General features: G+C 37.5%; 1 protein-coding gene and 1 long non-coding RNA gene across 2 annotated transcripts; one reads left to right on the top strand and one right to left on the bottom strand.

Moving 5' to 3' along the window:
* Nucleotides 1-446: 446 nt before the first annotated feature.
* Nucleotides 447-10,209, top strand: LOC135157494 (interferon alpha-inducible protein 27-like protein 1). The gene is made up of 2 exons (XM_064113258.1): nucleotides 447-643; nucleotides 7,639-10,209. Exon 2 carries the CDS (start codon nucleotides 7,681-7,683, stop codon nucleotides 8,146-8,148), a length of 468 nt encoding a protein of 155 aa, XP_063969328.1. The 5' UTR covers nucleotides 447-643; nucleotides 7,639-7,680; the 3' UTR covers nucleotides 8,149-10,209.
* A 3,577-nt stretch (nucleotides 10,210-13,786) lies between these two features.
* On the bottom strand, nucleotides 13,787-20,920 carry LOC135157487 (uncharacterized). Its single transcript, XR_010296488.1, has 3 exons — nucleotides 20,768-20,920; nucleotides 17,728-17,847; nucleotides 13,787-17,363 (listed from the first exon to the last, which is right to left on the bottom strand). It is a non-coding gene; the product is annotated as an uncharacterized LOC135157487 (long non-coding RNA).
* Between the last annotated feature and the right edge of the window lie 384 nt (nucleotides 20,921-21,304).

Below are 21,304 nucleotides of genomic sequence, written 5' to 3'. Positions count from 1 at the left end.
TGTTTTTGAAATTCTTTACTTTTGAATGCCATTTCATTTCAAAAATTTTTGTTTTAAAATACCCAGTTATAAAAGTTATTCCTTACTATACCATGACTGCAATTCACATCCCCAACTCGCTGGAAAGTACGGTGTGTCGCAATGCCGATAATTTCCGCTGAAGTATTGAATGTTATTTCACAATATACTACTAACCCTAGACAATTAAGATTCGTGGTATCGCAATAATATCGATAGATCGGGAGATTTTGGGGTTGTTTTACAAACTCTTGCTTCAACGATTCTATCCGATTTCTTCACCATTGTATTCTATATGACAGTCACATCATGGACCTATTATTCGTAATAGGTCCATGGTCACATCAACGAAACCGATTCCAAACCGACCGATGGTATATCATTCGAAAATGCGTTATATTATATTTCGTCGATCTTCAGTCGACCTCACAGTGTGACTGTGTCATGAGATCTGCTCCCAACGAAAGAAATCACCAACACAAAAGACTACGAATATCTGAGAGATTCCATTCACATTACACACTCCAGGACAGGTGACAACGAAATAATTATACCCCGGGAATTATACTGTCTAAATCACTCTGAGAATAAGCATTTGCAGATTCTTCTGACGATATCACTAACTGTAAGTACGGTATACATGGAATAGGCCTATTTAATCATTTTCTGGATAGAGCTTTTCATTTCACTACGTTGAGGAACATGCGACTGCATGAGCTCATTTATGTTCCTAAAGTGTTTTGTAACAACGGAAGTCGAAATACACAATATTTACCGATATAATACTTTGGTCATCTTCATCACGTTCATAAATTCTTCTATGTAAAGACAGTCTAAACTCTGAGGCTTATGTAAATTTTCAATAATGTGAATTTTATTGTGATATTAGTCTCATCTGAATTTGCAAAAAAAATGAAATAAACCGTCATGTTTTCTTCTGATGATTCTTAGTATAATATACTTAGTAAGATACTTGCAAATGTAAGCACTTGACTGGTCAAAATAAAAATATCAATGCGAGTGCGAGATTTTTTTTCAAATTTAAGATGACGACATAATTTTTTTTTTTTAATCCCAAAGATAATTCGTATCAAACCAAACAATAAATGCGAATGCGAAGCGCGATCTAAAAATTATTGAAATTCAGACCTGAAAAAGGAACATTATTTCATAAAGACCCTTTTTAAAAATTCATAAAGATGATAGGTATCTAAAAAAAAAATCGACCCAATACGAGAGCGAAGCGCAAGCCTATTTTTTTTTCAATATTAAGAAGTTATGACTGAATATTCTAAGCCCTTTTTGTAATCATTAATTAATGTGAGCGCGAAGCGCGAGCTGAAAATTATCAATATTCAGACCTGAAATGGGGACACATTTAAGGGAGAAGTAATCACACGATGCGTATCTAATTAAGTAATTAATGCAAGTACGAGGGGCGAGCAGAAATTGATATACTGAAAGGGGAAATTTTTAAGGAAAGTTCATGGCCCTGGAAGCGGGGGTGCTTTTTTTTTGCTTGTGAAATGTACATCAGCACCCCCGTTAAAAAATTATTCCCAGGGCCCTGGGAATATTTGTAGGAATTGATATATAGGATACATATCTCATCGGCAAAATGCGAACGCATCTGATTGAAATATATATACATGTGTATATATATGTATATTGTAACGGAAATGAAAAGGTTTATTTTAATGTTCAGCATGGTTTTGTAACAGTGAAGAGCGTAGAATAATTTTTTTTTTTTTTCTTTCAATAATTTTATTCATCAAAATATCAACATATATACAATATTTACATACACTCAGTACATGTAATATACATACCATGCATTCAGTAAAATACTACAATCCAAAACACTTATACATAACAGAAAACTTTAACGAAGAACATCAACAAAAGTAAACAGTCAAGTGTAAAACCACCTCGGTAACTAGTTAGCACTTTTGTACAAAGCCTAATTCAACGACCCCCCCACCCCACCGTTACTCTAAGCCATGCGATCTACTCACTCCCTTTAAAATACCCGCTTATGAATCAAGGCTTGCACACTTGCCATTCTCTAAAATTTATTACTTTCCCTTTAAAACCGAAGCCCCGGCCAGGACTGCCAAGGATAATGGGCCATTCAGCCAATTATGTGACATTCTTGCAATTTCTGAGATGCCATAAAAACATATTGTGAGGTCATGATAACTCACACAAAGTATATTCTAACTTTATCCCCTTCTATTGAACATAATCTTGACCCTTTTACCCACAGCTTTTCAAACTGTCTCCTAGTTACTCTGTTAAAATCTATCTCTATTCTTACTCTTATCTCATTTTTAATTCTCAAAATTAACCCGTCATCTGTTATTCTTTCCTTCGAAAACAAAAACCCGCACCGCTTAGCCCAAATAGCATTTTTTACAACGGTAAAAACAAACCAGGCTCGAGGCCAAGTGACCACATTCAAATTTGAATTAGGGAATCCATAAACAAACAACGATTTAACTAATGCGTGATCAAAACCTAAATGACGATTTGCAAAATCGTCGACCCAGTCAAGAATTTTACTCAAAGACTTACATTCCCAGAACACATGAGATATATTTTCTAGTTTCCTACAAAATGGGCATTTCCCATTTGTCACTCCCCATTTGAGAAGTTTCTCACCAACTCCCAACGCCCCATGTGATACCTTCCAACAAAATGATCTTAATTTATTGCATAGCTGACGATTATTACACATTTTCCAAACACTGTCCCATTCCCAACTTGGATCCTTAACCCTACATTTTGGAACAAAATCTATTGTTAACAAAGAAATAACATCCTTTAGTGTGTTACAAGTGGTAACAAAATCATGCTTACGACTGTATAAATACGATATCAGTTCATACCCCTTGCTATAAGACCGTGAAATCTTGTCGCAAGAAGGAACTAAATTGGAATAAAACTGTGGAAACATGATTCGTAACTTACACGACAAAAAGTAGCGCAGAAACTTATAGTTACATGACTCCGTATCTTCACCTGATAAGTGAGGGATCAAAAAGAGAACAAACGAAGCCTTTGTCTTCAGAATAAAATCATCCAAACCAAGACCCCCTTTAGTTTTTGGTAACATTAATGTTTTTCTCGATACTAGTTCTGTCTTCCCATCCCATAGAAATGAGAAAACGACTTTTTGCAGATCCGTACATAAAGTTTCACTTAAGAAATAAACCCGTGACAGGTAATAAAACAGTGAATATATACATGAATTGACAATGGAAACCTTTCCAACTAAAGTCAGATGGCGCGATGACCACCATCGGATTTTCCTTTTTGCTTTTTCATACAAATCTTTTAAATAATCCTTAATACTATTCTGCGAACCGAAGGGGATTCCATTAATGATAAGTTTATCTTCCCTCCAGTCGATATTTCCCTTTAACTTCCGGCCTAAAAAACCACCTAGCTTCAGACCTTGTGTCTTGTTTAAATTTAACGAAGCACCAGTAGCTCTTTCAAAAAGGGAAAAAGATCTAAAGAAATGCTCGACATCGGTCTGTGACGTAGCAATACACGTGGCATCGTCCGCATACTGTACAAACTTGACTGATCTACCACTCCCTCCAGGAACATGATATCCAATTATACTTTTATTTAATCTAATGAATCGTCCAAGTGGTTCAATAAATAAAACATAGAGTAGAGGAGATAAAGGGCAACCTTGCCTTACTCCCCTATAAATTAACACATCTTTACTAAACACATTATTGATAAAAAGACGACTTTTGATATCCGTGTATAGGATTCGTATCCACTGAATAAGATAAGGGCCGAAATTTAACTTTTCCAAGACCCTAAGCATAAAATCCCAATTTACCTTATCAAAGGCTTTGTGCTGATCCATAGAAATTAAAGCACAGCAGTTGTTACGAAGTTTAGAACAATCTATAATATCTCTTAACAAACATAAATTAGAGTGAATAGAACGCCCAGGAACAGAACAAGTTTGATGTTCATCAATAATATCAGGCATTACACGAAACACTCTTAACTGTAATATCTTTGTAATGATTTTATAGTCAACAGTCAACAGGCTTATTGGTCGCCGGTTGGCGGGGTCCAGTGGATCGCCCTTTTTAGGCAACAAAGTAATTATAGCGGTCTTTTGAGACTCTGACATACTCCCGCTTCTATAAATTTCGTGATAGACAGCTAACAAATCTTCAGCAATAATATCAAAAAATTGTTGATAGAATTCAACTGGTATACCATCTATGCCTGGAATAATTTTTAATCCATGTATATAGTTGCATAGGGAAATTCAGTAATCGCTTGTAATCGATTATGTAGGTATTTTCTTTAGAATGTATATAAGCATATACATAATAATAATTGTGAAGCGCTTTGAACAGTCGCAGATTGATAAAGCGCTATATAAATGCCAATTATTATTATTATTATTATTAAGCACTATTTGCTGAGGAATAACGATGTTTACAACTGTTTGATTATGTTAGATGTTTATCTTTAATTGTTCTTCATTGTTCGGGTATAAATAGTAGTGACAATTACGATTGTTGTATATAGTTAAAAAGATTTATTTCATAACCCTAACTGTTTTTAAAAGATGATTAAATTATAAGGCCTGACAATCTCCCGCCTGACCTGGGCGTTGTGGCGTGCGCCTGTAATCCAAGCTATGTGGGGAAGTTACAAATTGGTGCAGCGGTTCGAGGTTCGAGCCCTGGTCACGTCTTTCGGATGGTGACGTTAAAGGTCGGTCCCAGACGTAAATAATCATATCTGATTGATACACGTCTGACAAAACTCAAATACACACACACACGAATCGTCGAGCATAATCGAGCTCTATGCTCGATTCCCGGGGGGGGGGGGCACTCGACCAAAAAAGTGATAGGGGTGTGCCGCGGGCGAGACAAAAAACGGGGGCCTTGGAGTGGGCTAATTGTAAAAAGGAGGGTCCTCGGAACGGGCTTCGGAACTACAAATGTTTGTGAAAACGGGGTCCTTGGAACGGATCGCCAGCGTGTGATGAGTGTGTATGCATCCCAATGGAACGGGCATGCGTGCATGATGAAGCTAGCGCGGCCTCCGCCGGGTGCGCTCGCCCAGAGGCGATGGTCGGACAGCGCTCTGCGGCCGTTTTTCACCAAAATTGCAGCTCCTTGTAGCAGATCAATGCGACCGGAACGGCGTAACGAAAAATATGCGAAGCTTTGGAGCGGATTTTTTTCTCGATAAGAAGAAAATGCTATGCTTTGGAGCGGCTTCCTTTGTTCTTTTTCTCAATAAGACAAAAATGCTATGCCTTGGAACGGAAATTTGAGTGTAAAAATGGGGATCCCCTCCGCGGCACATACCCACTATGCATTATATACTGAGTGCCCCCCCCCCTCCGGGCCTCGATTATGAACCATGCAATATGCTTGGCAGTAAGAGGTTTCAGAACGAAACTCTGTTCAATTTTCATTGGAACCTGCTGCGACTGGATGAGCATGGTTTTTCAGTAAAGTTGTAAGAACTGAAAGCCTTGCTTCCTGCTTGTCGTTATTTTGTTGTATGGAGCTACAAGTACACATGGTCGGAAAGCAAAAGTACGAAAGTGTTGGAAGTACGGAAAATACTGACTACCGAAATACGGAAAATACTGACTTTACTGAGATACGGAACATACTGAATTTTCCGAGATTACTGAGAATACTGAAAATACTGAGACGAGTGAGGATACTGAAAGTACTGAAATTACTGAGATACCGAAATACTGAAATTACGGAGATACTGAATACTGGAATGACTGAGATAACTGATAATGGAGATACGGAATGACGGAGATGTTGAAATCCATGAGATATAATCTAAGTTACTGAGAAGGAGCAAAGAGTCGGAAGTGAAAAAGACGGACTTTACACCAACTGGTTGTATATTGCAGCCGAAACGAACCAGCTCGTCAGGAGAGAAAGTCGGTTCGGCTACAATACATATGACAGATCAAGAGTATGGAGAGGGCCGTAGCAAGGTCAATACCAGTCTTCATCAAGCTTTCGCGCACATGCCCTTCACCAGGTTCTAAACCAATATATAAACATACAAAATATAGGCCTACTAATAACAATGATAAATACAATACAATGCAATATATAACGGAGATATAAACTGCAAATCCTTATGAGTCATCTGCCTCCTAAAATGCACTAAATGCAACATGCAATACGTCATACACACGACTAAATAACACTAGATCAGAAGTAACCAATTAAACAAAAACAAACCCAACAACATAACCTTCCCAGACACCATACATTTCAACCTCCCCGGGCATACAGTACACATTAACATCACTGCCATCGAAATATATAGTAAAGAAACACGACACCATCATGAAAAGGGAATCTCATTGGATACACAAACTCAAAACATTAATTAAGACCACGTGGTATAAACGCCGACCAATATACGACCCTCCTCACTCTCTAATCTCACTTCACACTTAACTTTACTGTCAACAATACACTATACTTACGGACCTTTTGGTAAATATATATATTCTATACTTCGTTTGATTCACCATTACCTTATATGAATAATTGGTTATTATTAATGGAGTATAATTACTTATCTCCGTTATCTAGTGTGTTGTATTTATCATTGTTATTGGTAGGCCTATATTTTGTATTTTATATATTGGTTTAGATCCTGATGAAGGGCATGTGCCCGAAAGCTTGACGAAGACTGGCATTGACCTTGCTATATATTTATATCCTCACCTAAAAAGGGAAAACTTAATGATTGAAGAGGATTTGTATTTCCCTTATCAAATCAATGCGTGATGAAAAGCTTTGACAAACAAAAACATGTAAAAAAACATGTATGAAGAGTAAGTATCAAAATGCAAACCCACAGCTAGAGATGGAAAGTTATGATATTTGCGTTTGGAAAAAAAAGGACTGTTTTTTGCAATTCTTGAAGAGAATAAGTATATCACTAATCAAAAGTTGGCACGAATATTCATTCATCTCTGGGTAAAGACATGCATACAAGATTCATTTTACTAAATGTGTTGGAAAGTGCATTACCATTGTAATAGCATAGGACGGGGGTATCAACCACCTTCAGTGCATGATTTTCTTTTTCTGGGCCTTTATTATTCCTTTGCCTTTTCCTTCACTTTTTGTTATCCTGTTCTTCATTTGCCCCCCTTTCCATTTTTGAGCCCCCTGAAAGTGGCGCGCGGGGCATGTGCACCCTTGCTGATGGTAACTTTGCAATAATAGTAACTACCATGGATACATTGATTGTGACTGGCTGCTGAGCCCTGTAACCGTCATCATGGTAGTTGCCAAAATCGCAAACTCATATACCATGTTTGTTGGCCGCAAGCCCTCTATGAAACGGGCTCCTATAACCATGAAAAATATATACAAGGGAGGAGAAATACAAGCAAGAAGATCTCTCGGAACAAAAAACCGCTCGGAATGAGGATGCCTAGAAAGAGATAAGGTGTCAGGTAAACTAGCAGGCATGTGTTTCCGTGGTTGATTTTTGTCCTGATCATATTTTTTTCGCTTTCAGCACAATTAGTAAGCTTAGTCGTGATCTTAAAATATTCTTTTTGTTTAGTTGCCTCTTCAAGAGTAGGACGGAGAAACACGCTGGTTGAAAATGCCCTTTGTTCAAGATCGACAGACACAAACTGGAGATGGCCCAGGAGCTGCAACACCACAACCGGAACCCGAACGGCCACCTCGACCACCGCTAACCAAAGCACAGAAAGCTCGCATGGCGGCAGCCATAACTGGAATTGCTCTTGGGTTGACAGCAACTATAGCCATCAGTGTCGTCATACCTGGTCTTGGGTTTGCAGCTGGTGGTATCGTCGCAGGCTCAGTGGCAGCGTCTTCGATGTCCTCAGCCGCAATTGCCAGTGGAGGTGGCGTTGCTGCAGGAAGTACCGTAGCAGTCCTCCAGGCCATAGGAGCTGGTGGGGCTGCCACCGCTGCTTCAGCCGCTGCAGGAACAACGGCTGTTGCTCTTACTGTAAGCCAGTTAGTCGAAGGTGTCATCAGGTTCAAGAAAAGGCGGAAAGATTTCCCAACAAGCGATGCAGGGACTCAAACTGACAGTGACTAAAGAGCAGAGTGCCTGCATAAATTTAGTTGAAGTGAATCAAAATAGCAATAAAACTAAAACTCGATCGGCCCTATATGTATAGATAGGAATAGGGGATCAGTTTTTCATTACCTTATTTGGTTTTTTTTTTTATTGGCCGCTAAGCCATGTTGCCATTGAAGTTCGATTTGATTTGATTTGATTAATTTTTTTCTTCTGCATTCATAACATTCTTACACAATACAATTTTCATTACGTAACAAATATAATATACCGGTAATTGATTTTGGTATGAGTCATAAAGAAAAAAAAATAAATAAAAAATTCATTCTAAACAAATATGATCTACTACCAACAAAAATAAAATATTTACAGTTTGCATGAGATTAAAAGCAGATTGCTTAAAAAATGACAACCGCGGAATAAAACTCATTAAATTAATCAATACATTTATAAAGCAGAATGGAAATGTTATTTTGTTCATAATTTTATAATGATGAAGATGATAAGAATGAGGATGATGGTGGTAATGGTGAAAATGAAGGCCATGATGGAGATGATGATGATGATGATGATGGTCATGGGAGATGATTTGGTGATGATTAAATCACAGGAAAAGTGATTTAATGATTAACTGAAATACTGACACAGAAAACTCCCTTCAAATATTCTGATGATAACATGGATTTAATATTTGCCTTAAATGAGTAAAGAGACGAACATTTTTTGATAGACTCTGGTAGAGAGTTCCATAAATCGGGACCGTGTTGTCTTATTGATGTCTGTGCAGAAGCAAGTTAGGGCTGATTAAGTGAAAATTTGAAGAGTTCCGTGTAGGGTTTGAATGAATAGATGTGTTCATTGTATAAAACTGTGGAATGAAGGTGGAAGCATGTTATTTACGTACTTGAACATCAGCAGTAAACTTTGAAGTGAATTTATGTCAAATACTGTTAGAGTCTTTAGTTTATGTAATAATGGGTTTGTGTGTGCTAAATACTGCGAATCAGTATAAATTAGAATAGCTTGTTTCTGTAATAGATATATTGTATAAATTTTAGTTTTTGCACAGGTTTCCCAAACTATATTGCAGTACGATATATAGGGTAAAATTGATGTATTGTATAGTGCGACAAGGGTAGTTTGTGGAATGTTTTTCATTTTGAAAAGTACACATTTCACGAGATATGCAACGTATGTGTTCGTTCCAATTTAATTTCTCCTCTATTGTAACACCTATTGTAATGATTTTGTATCATTTTGTCTTTTCAGAGGATTATTGTCTATGATTATATTGTAAGGAAATTCAGCAATATGTGAATTTGTATGTTTGAAATACATAAACTGTGTTATATAATTATATACATATATCAAGTGAAAATTAATTACACTTAAACCCTTTAGTTTTGGTAATTCACGATTGATTGTATCTACTAAAGTTTCTAAACTATTATGTGAACAAAAAATGTTTGTGTCATCTACAAATAATACTAATGAGAACAAAGGCGTTACATAAGTCAAATCATCGATCCTTGTGGAACTCCACATTTTATTGATTGAAGGTTAGAAGAAATATTATTGTTAATTACATATTGTTTTTTATCTGATAAATAACTCTCAAACCATGATAATGCAATTAATCTAACATCAGTATATATAACATCAAATGACTCCGGAAAAAAAGGAGGTTCATTCACCAAAAGTCAATGATTCGTACAAATAGGACAATATACGTGATAACTATGTGGCAAGTGAGGGTATACCTCGCAGGTAACTTCTTCATTGATTATGTAGGATTTATTAATTCTCTACCGCAATAATGTCAACTTTATTTGCTTAAAAATTGCATGCTGGCTGATACTACTATTCGATTGGAATAAATTGATCAGAATAAAGAGAAATAATTTGAACAGCAAATATATCAATTTTGGCCCTGATTCGACGTGGCCTTATATTCACTTTGAAAAAAAAATCACCCTCTGTCAATCCTGTTTACTCTGTCAATTTTGTCTCGACGAATCAAGTACACGCACATGAAAGCATTATCTTATTCAACAATAAATTACTGTATTACTATCATACAAACTGACAAGCGCCGACGATTCGAGCCATTATTAATACAAATCCCGGTGATATGTGACATTGCGGATTTTGCCATTAAGGAAAGATCAATGTATTATACCCACCTTTTGTCCTCATACGATCAAGGGCTTGTTTCTTGAAGCATCTTATCAGTGACTTTACATGATTAATTTGTTCTGAGCCAATCATACGCAAGGATTTCACTAGCTTATAACAGTTGTCAATGGAAATAATTGACCATTATAATTTCTGAAGGTTTCCATGGCGAAGAAGAATAGTGTAGTAGGTTTCACGGTACACCATGTATCTTTCTTGGGCATATGTTGGTCCTGAAAAGGACCACCCAATCTCGACGTTTCGACAAGTGTGTTCTTGTCGTCCTCAGGACGACAAGAACACACTTCTCCTGAGGACGACAAGAACACACTTGTCGAAACGTCGAGATTGGGTGGTCCTTTTCAGGACCAACATATGCCCAAGAAAGATACATGGTGTACCGTGAAACCTACTACACTAATTGACCATTGTTTTCATGAAAGGCTCTACACTTGAGAGGCGCCAATTTCATTTGATTTGACGTCGAGCATTTTGTTGACATCGCAGATTTTGTGAAATTGATTTCGCATTGTGAGCAAATAACGCATCAACACTAGGTGATTGGTAAATAATTTCAATTCTATGCCAAATTTTGCATGAAAACAAGAATGATGAGCATATTGCTGTAGTGGGTCCTATTTATTTCTGTTCAGACCTTTGCTTTTTCCAACATGGCGCTGCGTCTTTGATGGAAAATGAAGAAGAACAGTGAAATATTTTATGCGAGTAGACTGGCCGTGATGATGTAGATTGTAAAGCATCGAAGACATTTCTTACCTTAAAGGGCTTTTATTATTGATTCTATTCCCTACGGGTTGAAAATGGTGATTGTTTCCGTAAACAAGGCGCTAACCCGCTGCAAAGAGATCTTATCTAGGAACGAATCATTGAACTGACAACAAGATGCGACCTATAGGAGAAAATAGTCAAAATAGAATACAATGAAAATTAGGAGACGCACATCGATAAAGCCATCTTGTTGGAATGAGACGTACAGGCAATTTGATAAATTGAGACGAAAATAACTTGATATTATTACTTTTCTAAGAGGAGTTAGAAGGATATTCTTTGTTCGTTTGATGCATTTGTTAGAAACGAGCGTATTTGCAATCTTCTTAAAGGAGAGGAATGAATTGAAACACATTGCATTGTGGAAAAGTCAAAATGAAGATAGATGAGAATTATGAAGAAGAGGACTTCTTTGGAAGTAATACAAACTAATATTGAAATCAATAAAACTCATACATAAGGATTACAAAACGATTGTATCTTATTGATAAGATTATCAAGAATAGAATGTCTTGAAATTGTAACCGACATAAAGAAGGGGATAACACACGGCGTGAGTCTCGCTGAAGGTCACTAAATAAATAAAAGCAGTGACCAACCATTTAAGAGCGATTGTATATAAGGATATTTTGCTTCAAGATGACTATCTTCTATTAAAATCAACCTGCATTATGCGTTATTTTGCAAAAATGCAAATTTCTCCGAGAGCCTTTAAAACCATGTATTTCTCCAATTGCCAGTTTGATGCTATTTGGTAATTCAAAAATGAAACTGAAAAAAAGTTTGTTCCTTTATTTAACCAATGATATTGTTACGTATGCACTAACAGTGAATATATTCACTTTGGCAGTGATTTTATTGTAGCAAGGAATAGTAGCAAATTCAAAATGGCGTCTTCAGTGTAATTGCAGGGATGAGATCCCCTCCATCTCGATTATGAAAGAACTGCAGGTTAAAGTTCCGCTTAACTTCTTGACTACTGAAATGTGTGTTTCTCATAGGCTTTCTATACGGGCCATGTAATCCCGAACGGTGATGGATTAATGTACATTTTGGTAAGTCTTGCAATCTGGATTTTTAATGGCACCTCGTTGATAATACTCCTCACATCTGAAAAATGAATTGCCTTAATTGCTCTTTGTTTCTGGCTACGCCGTGTAATAACAATTTATTTCGACACACTTTAGAACTTGGAATAGTGAACATGATTGACAAACTTAAGTTAATGTAGGCGTTTTGTTTATTTGAAAGCGAGCAAACATTTGGCTTTTTGAGCGGTTTGGTTCATGGACAATTTTGAACACACGTATGCAGCCACTGACATGTAACATAATAGCAAGTTAAAAGGGAGCGTCAACATTTTGGCATAATGTAACGTAGATATTGACAGATTTAGACATTTGAAGAAAGGCAATCGTTTTGCTTATAGGTGAATAGTTTCCAATTTACTGACAAGTAATTATATTTCTACGTCTAACGTTACGGCGAATGGTGATTGCTCGACATTAGGGATATGGATTAGTGTAATAATTAAGGTCAGGACAATGGCATCCTTTACTTACTAAAAGAATCATTTCATCGAGAGACAGTCCCTTACAAAAAATTCCTGTAGTACTCTGTGATATGTACTGCAGGAAGTATCGCAGGAAAGTACTGCAGGAATTACGTGCACGTAATTTGGGACGGTACTACAGAAATGTACAACAGGAGTACAACAGGTCCGTGTCCTGTGATACTTCCTGTGGTAATAACCGCATAAGTATGGCAGGAAGTATGACAGGACACGATCACCACAACCGCTACAACCGCTACAACCACTACCACACTACTATTAGTACTACAGGACAGTATCACAGGATAGTATCACAGGATAGTATCACATGATAGTATGACAGGACAGTATGACAGGATAGTATGACAGGACAGTATGACAGGACAGTACTACAGGAATACCGCAGACCAGTATCACAGGGAAGTACTACAGAACAGTATCGCAGGACAGTACTACAGGAGTACCGCAGGCTTCTGGTACTGTGTCCTGTAGTACTGTCCTGTGATACTGGTCTGGTATTCCTGTAGTACTGTCCTGTGATACTGGTCTGGTATTCCTGTAGTACTGTCCTGTGATACTGGTCTGGTATTCCTGTAGTACTGTCCTGTGATACTGGTCTGGTATTCCTGTAGTACTGTCCTGTGATACTGGTCTGGTATTCCTGTAGTACTGTCCTGTGATACTATCCTGTGGTGATAAATAGTATCACAGGACAGTATGACAGGACAGTACTTTAGGAATTCCGCAGACCAGTATCACAGGAAAGTACTACAGAACAGTACTACAGGACAGTACTGCAGGAATACCAAGAGACCTTACCGCAGGACAATTCCTGCAGTACTGTCCTGTGGTATTCCTGTGATACTGATCTTTGATATCTTCTGTGGCATTATTGGTCTCATCCTGCAGCCTTCTTGTGATACTTTACTGTGGTAATCCTGCAGGGGTATTCTTGTTGATTTCCTGTGACAATCCTATGGTATTGTCCTGTAGTAGTCTGTGCGATTTTCTCACGACACCGTCCTGCACTGGTTTGTTAGGCGTAGTAGTTTGTAAGAATTTCCTGTGATCCAGCACAACAACTTTGACATCTTGACTAATGAAAAGAGGCGTGAAAAAACGCACAAATTTGCAAAGACGTTAAAAGCATATTCACATACCTTTATTATGTATGAGCTGTACTATGCACAGTATAGAACATCTTTGATATCATAAATGACTGCTAGAATAATGCAGTAACATTTCATCTTTAGGATAAGACATGTACAAAGATTTATATCCATGAACATTGAGATGCCACATGAACTACTTTCACTATTCATACATTGCTGCCATTTTGAGATCACATAAAGAAAGCTAGATTCGACCCAGAATCCTTCCCTCTAACACAACAATAAGCGATTATTATTAATACCTTGGTCACATTCCTTGACCGGTTGCCTTACGGCGAGACAAAATCAGCAGTTTTAGGTATTCCTGTACAAACCACCCACGTGTAGCTGGTAGTAGCTGGTACAAGGATGATTAAGACTGTTAATTTTGACTCGACGTAAGGCCACGAGCCGGCGAATGTAACCAAGGCTTAACCAGTATTATGGTTGCAAAAAAAACTGTAATAGCTGAGCAATTGCATTTTCCCCTTCTTGTCAACACCCGATTGGCTTAATACTAAAAGCAGAACATCCTTTACTCAACCATGTTATGAAACAATGGATAACCACTTCTGCATGTACAGATAATGCATGGTGCACATACAGTAAGGGATGAAATTATGATGTGTTGATCACCAGTATAAACTTAAAGTACATGAACGTAATCATAATCACTTCATTTTGCTCAGAATTCACTTAAGTCCATAAATACTGAAAGATATTTTTGAATGAATTTCACATGATTTAGAACGTTCACCATAGGTTAGAAAAAATATGAACATAAGATTACTTTGCCAAAACGTAGATCAAATCTATTGAGACATTAACCTTTTTGACATTGAATAGGCATATCATTTTACACAGTCTTCTTGTCTAAGAATTGCTCCAACTACGTATTGAAGGGTTATATATGAATGTAAGCATGAGCCCATCATAAACACGAAATTGCGGCATGTAATTTGATTTGCTACATGTCATAATTGATAACTAAATGACGTTCAATACTTGATGTTGCTACATAAAATAATTAAGGTCATGTGGCAATGTGAATTCATACCTACTCGAGTCATTTAGTAATTTCAATTAGTATATGACCTAATTAATTATGACATATAGCTCAAAATTGACTTGAATAATTATGACCAATTTGATTGACCTCAATTATTTGAAGTAGCAACATCAATTATTTAACATAAGCACTCTCAATCGAGGTGGAGTAACTCTTCTTTAGGTCATGTTACTATTCGAATTGGAACATGTCATTGTTTAGGTCATGCAGCAATTCAAATTACTTGCTCAAGTAAACAATTACAATTGTAATATCACGCAAAATGAATTAGCTGTACATGACATAATTCTGTTCTTTGATGGGCTTATGCTTCCATATATTAAGTAAATGGCTTTAATTCTTAATGATTATCCAAAAATTCATATACATAAAATAAACCAATATGAAGAGCATCATATCCAAAGTGATCACCAGTTCACCCAATGTTACAGTACAAAAATAAAAAGCTGATTTTCTTATGTACTTTCACACATGTTATACATGTGCACTGTATGTCACTTGACCCTGGCAGACAATAGAATTGACAAGCAGTGAGTCCTACATGTACATGTAGCTGCCTGGTTTGCATACTTTAATGTTATATGAATTTCAATCATGGCCATGTGCTGTTTATACACTAAATGGAGGGATCTTGTCATAATGTTATGTCAATTAAAAACTGAATAAAATCCCAATTATCCTGAATAGCTAGACTAGCCCCCTTGCAATGGACATTGTAATCTTGTTTTCTTTTACCTTTCATTATTTTTGAAAATTTTCATACAACTAGGGCTGGGACTAAAACCCGGGTACCCGAGTAGAAAAATCAATACCCGATACCCGAAAATTGCTCACCAGTATAATGTACATGTATTTGATTTGTATTGCGTAGTGTAAGACATGATTGTAACTCATTACAAAAGTACACAAGCCTCATTTTGAATTTCACCAATTACCCTCTAAATATCCATAAATATACAAGTTTTCAAGTGATGATGATGTGACCGAGATCGTTCAATCATCGCCATGTTTCTTTTGCAGCGCAGTGACGTCATCCAGCCACTGCGACGCAAACCAATTTATGAATGAAAATATAGTAAGCATGCGCATTGCAAGCCTCAGCCCCACGCAGTATTACGTCAAAACAAGTCTGCAATACTCTGTCACCTCATACCAAAATCGACCTACGAAGCACCAGCCAATCACGTTCTTGTTACCATTTTTAGTTCATCATAAACCGAAAATGGGAACACGATCGTGATTGGCTGGCGCATTTGACGCTCCGAAACCCGGAAATCAATTGACTTTGTTCACGTAGCGATACAAACTCACGAACACGATGTAATATCGATGCTACTTCGTAAGATTTTGACGGAAAAGCAAGAATAAAAATTTGCTTACCTGTGCAGTATCGGTGAGAAAACCTTTTATAATTCATATGATATATAGGAAAGTGGAATTCTAGGTCGATTTTGGTACGAGGTGACAGAGTATTGAAACTTGTTTCGATGGAATACTGCGTGGGGCACGGGAGGCTTGCAATGCGCATGCTTACTATATTTTCATTCATAAATTGGCTTGCATCGCATTGGCTTGATGACGTCACCTATGGGGTTTTTCCACCAGTCATATTTCAAGTGACATGATTTTCAGGTACCCACCCGAAAATTACCACGGGTACCCGAAGAGAAAAAACCCGAAAGTCCCAGGCCTACATACAACTCTTTGTTTTTTTTTATACTTTATCAAAGCTTTTATGATTATAAATGTAATTAAATAATTTGACTTGATAAATGTATATTACTGGTATACTAATTGTGAATTTTTAGCAAGAAACAGTATTTGTGTTGGATTAATACATAAAAATGTTGCGAAATTTCGGAACAGTGTACCCAGGCATCACAAATTTGGTCTCAAAAGATGTGCAAGACTTGAAAGTAAAAAGGCAGCTAACAGCCTCCCAGTTATTAACCCTTAGTTAAATTGGACCAATTTGACCCCCCCCCCCTTCCAAAAATTTTGCGACCATGCTGTCGCACAATTTTTTTAAAACATGCCTCTTTCTAGTCTTGTGCATCTTTTGAGACCAATCTTGTGTCACCCGGTACGTGGTTCTGTAATAACGTGACATTATGTAAGTACATGTCATACCAAAAATTGCTCAAAAACGTGATTTTGTGTACAAAGTCAATGCAATAGAGGAAAAAGTATGATTTTGTATTCTAATTACGCATAAATTAGTATTATCACTTACTAACAATTTGCGTGAAATAATTTACAATTTAATTTTGTAAATTATGCCCTAGACAACCCATGTGCCAATGTTAGACGCGATTGTGCGGTCAAGATCTCAAGGAAGGGGGGGGGGGGCCCTGGAAACCCCCCCTCCCCCCTTCCCCGGCCATATCAACTCCCAAAATACCCTGGCTTTAGTTGACTTTCTGGCTCCTCTTGAGTAGTCACCATTCATTGGACAGCTTGTTTTTATCCAAGTCTGTATAGCACGAGGCAGCTTAATCTGTAGAAAAAAAAACACATACCATTACGATAACATGAACAACATAAAAATACAAGAAATAAGGTGTTTTGCCCCCATCTAGATCTCTTTTCACAAGTACACATCTATCGGATAATGAGGTCCTTGCGGCTATCTCTCTTAGCATATTCTTGCTTATAAAAGCAAACTAAGCCGAAGAGTGACAAACAATTTATAATGCAAACAAATTGTCATAAGCACATATTGAAACTCTTTAATAAAACAATGAAGAATAAATCTACATCTTCTAACAAGGATTACACTGTATGCCACTGCATGAATACAATCTGCTTAATTTTGTAATTATAATATCTACTGAAGTGAATGCCTACCGGTATATAATCACCTTTTATGAACTCCAACCGTGTCTTGTACAAGAACATGGCCTTTTCTGTGTACACCTGTAGTATCTTTCCCACATAATGCTGGACTTGCTGCTCGATCATCCAGAGATCCCTCTTTGAATCTTTAATGAAATGAAATGAATTTGAGTGACATAGTAAAATTTTATTTGCAGGTTAATACAAATACATGATGTAATAAAAATACATGATAAAACTTCTTCATTTCCATATTTCAGTGTTACAATTCAGGTGCAAAGAGTCATATTCTTTAATAATATTCAACATAAAATCAATGAAAACTAGTGCTGTTGTCGATAGGCCTCATATCGACATTGATGTCGACATACGAAGGATTTTCAAAATTCCGACATGTCGACATGCACGCACCCACATCGACATGTAAACATAAAATAAAAAGGGGTCTAGCCTACAATCACGAGTGTAAAGATTAGCTGAAAAGTTAGAAGCATTTATCCACAGTAATTGGCGCGATTAAAAGGTTTATTCAGCTTAGCAGCGCATTAAATGAAAAAAGAATATCTGCGAGCTGTGCGGCAGTAGAAATACGTCAGTGCAGGGCCGGCCTGCCCGATCGAGCCGCCCTCGATATCCCGTTATAGCGAGAGTAGCATTCACCGTACCCATCCACGGAAATATGTACCCATCGCGCGCTATTCACCGTGCTTGATAATACGTTGCTCCTCAATGCATTACTTTTCACATAAACGTGAGCAGCAGCGAACACGTGTTTTTGTCAAAGTTGTGACTGTCGCAATTGAGCGCTTACTTCATATCACGAAGTCACAGAAAACTTCCCTTCATTCGTTTGGAGATCGTTGCACGGATCGCCGCGGAAGTGATACTGAAATTATCGGTCGATTTTCATTACTTTTCATTGTCAAATTGAGGAGCTTGCGTTTGCAGCAATGATCACTGTTGTAATTGGTGATTCTCAAATTGGCTACGAGTGTTATTGAGCAATGCTTTCGAAACCGGATCCTGGTACAAAAACTTGATTCTCCAGAAAAAAAATGTGGATTAAATCGGTGATTTTGGAAGCTCAATTCCCGAACTGAGCCTGTATTATATAGATCTAGTGTGGGGATATCACTCGTGTCAAGGTGAATATATTTGATTGAGAGTGTTGTTCCACGATCGAATGCTTTTTTTTTATGTTAGGGAGCCCAGGCTAAATTACGGTCCCTTTTTCATGTCGACATTGTCGATGTCGGGATTAATTTTTAAGCGACATGTCGACATGGATTTTTGTTCCCGACAACAGCGCTAATGAAAACATTAAAAGTAGAGGAGCATTTTAACCTTACTCACAGTCTGTTATTGTCGCTAAAGTCTTTACAATAAGAAGATTGGGCACTTTGCCGACATCGCGTAATGCTTTGCATCGATTTACATGTATAATAGTCTTTGTGCCTAGTCTTTTCTATGTAGTGTCTTTAATATGTAGATAAAACATGCGTCCTTTAGCTAGTTAGACGAACAATTTTGGAAATTAAAGACGGATCCATATTTTATCAACCGGAAGAGAAATTAGTGCTTAAATGAAGCTATTTGAGGGATATTGATGATATTTAGGGTGAATTGACTTCACATCTTTTCGTAAGTTTGTCATGTTCATAGAAGGCCGGACTTGATTTTATAGAAACCTCTTTTAAATTTGTGGGATTGCCTACCTCGAGTGAAGTTTGTGCAGGCTCCACTCCACTTCACTATTGCTACACTACGCTCCACCTACCCAAACTTTGAGACCGTGAACTGGATCTGTCTTATTCCGAGTGACAAAAAGTGGGATCTTATGGGGGGGGATATCAAATTCATGCAACATCACGCTCTTTAAAAAAATTAAAACTAATATTCTTCCTGCACACAAAGTTTCAGTTCTTCTCCATGCCTCTATCCGTCTCAAAATTGATGATTTAGAGCCAACATGAAGTTTCTCACACGTATCAATATTCAATACATCGCATGCGTGTGAGGTCGGTCGGGTCAGACCAGGCCCGGTATCTCGCGAATATTGCATCCGCATGCAATGTTTTGAAATCGGCAGCGAATTATAAATATGTGTGAGGAACTTCATGTTGGCTCTAAATCACCAATTTTGAGACTGATAAAAGCATGGAACTAAATGAAACTTTGTGTAAAGTAAGAATATTAGTTTTAATTCTTTTTAAAAATCAAGATGTTGCATGAATTTTATATTCCCCACCCCCATAAAATCCCACCTCTGTCACTCAGAATATCAGATCGAGTTCATGGTCTCGAAGTTCGCGTCTGTAACGACTAACGTTGGCGAAGAACAATAGAAAACAAGATGGCGGCGTAAACATCGGGCAAGTCTCTTCCGTCTAATCATGATATTTTTCGCATTTTTTGGAATGAATTTCTTCTTCAAAAATAACGACGAGAGCGTAGAAATGTTGGAAATTAAGTTTTATCCCATGTACATGATTTAGGTCTAACGTTAGGCTAGATCTTTTAGAAGGAAAGTAGAAATCTCGGGGCCGGGGGTGAAAGTTTCAAGTTTTGGCTTCCTCTGTGTGGGTATATGAGAAAGGATCCCTGGCTTCATATGAGAGTGACCTTACGAAGTTACGTTAGTAAATGATTTTCACTCTCTAGAAGCCGCCTGGCTATAGCCTACAGCCATTCCCGATCACGATATTTTGAAAAGTGGTGGATATATTGACTTCAAATGTGACTGAGAGACTTGTCATGACATTTGGGAACAAATATTGGTGATGAGGTATGCTGGTATTAATCGGCCGGTGCGAAACTGCATTAGCGCCCACCCCTGACCTGGCTACAATCATGACAATACAAACATCCTCACCGCCGCCATCAATATACCGGTACTACTAACTTAGCCAGCCGTTGGCCGTCCCCGGCCGCGCACACCGCAGATCAGCCCCCACCCGATAAGCGATCGGGAACAACGGCAGTGCAGTGGCCGTACGGTAATGATTAAAAAGTCGAAGAAATTTAAGTGCATGCCGCGCCAAACTACGAAAAATGGATCTAACTTACTGTTTAGCCTGTTGTGTGAATGTCTTAAGAAGTCGTTGTCCGAATCTGATCCATATTCTGTTAGTTTTTGTTGAAATATTGACGGCCTTCTTCATCAAGCTTCGGGTTCAGCTGAGCAGTTACGAACGTTTTTTTTCAAATGGCGGAACCGGAAACACGTATACGGTACAGTCCGTGCGTTTGTACGGGGAGCTCGGAGGGGGGGGGGGGGGGGTCTTACTTTTTACTTGGCAACCAGACAATTTGACTATTTTCGCCATCATTTATATATCATATTATTAACGTAAAGGAATTGAATAAAGTAAAATTCAAATATTTATTTCTTCTTCCTTTCTTTTTCTTTTCTATGTCTTTTAATTTTTTTCTTTCTCTTTATTCTTTTTTTTAATATATAAGGATAGGATTTAAAAACATGTCTCACAATTTTACTGAAAATATGTTATATAGGCCTACTAGTATGCAAGTAGGATGACAAAGAAAGCAATGAGGAAAATCACAGCTCCAATCCTATGTATTTTTAATTTTATTTCTTTTCAA

This window comes from Lytechinus pictus, chromosome 18 (genome assembly GCF_037042905.1).
Source record: "Lytechinus pictus isolate F3 Inbred chromosome 18, Lp3.0, whole genome shotgun sequence".
Taxonomy (NCBI): Eukaryota; Metazoa; Echinodermata; class Echinoidea; order Temnopleuroida; family Toxopneustidae; genus Lytechinus; species Lytechinus pictus.
Note: the sequence above shows the minus strand (reverse complement) of the source record. Positions and strands in the feature narration are given on the sequence as shown.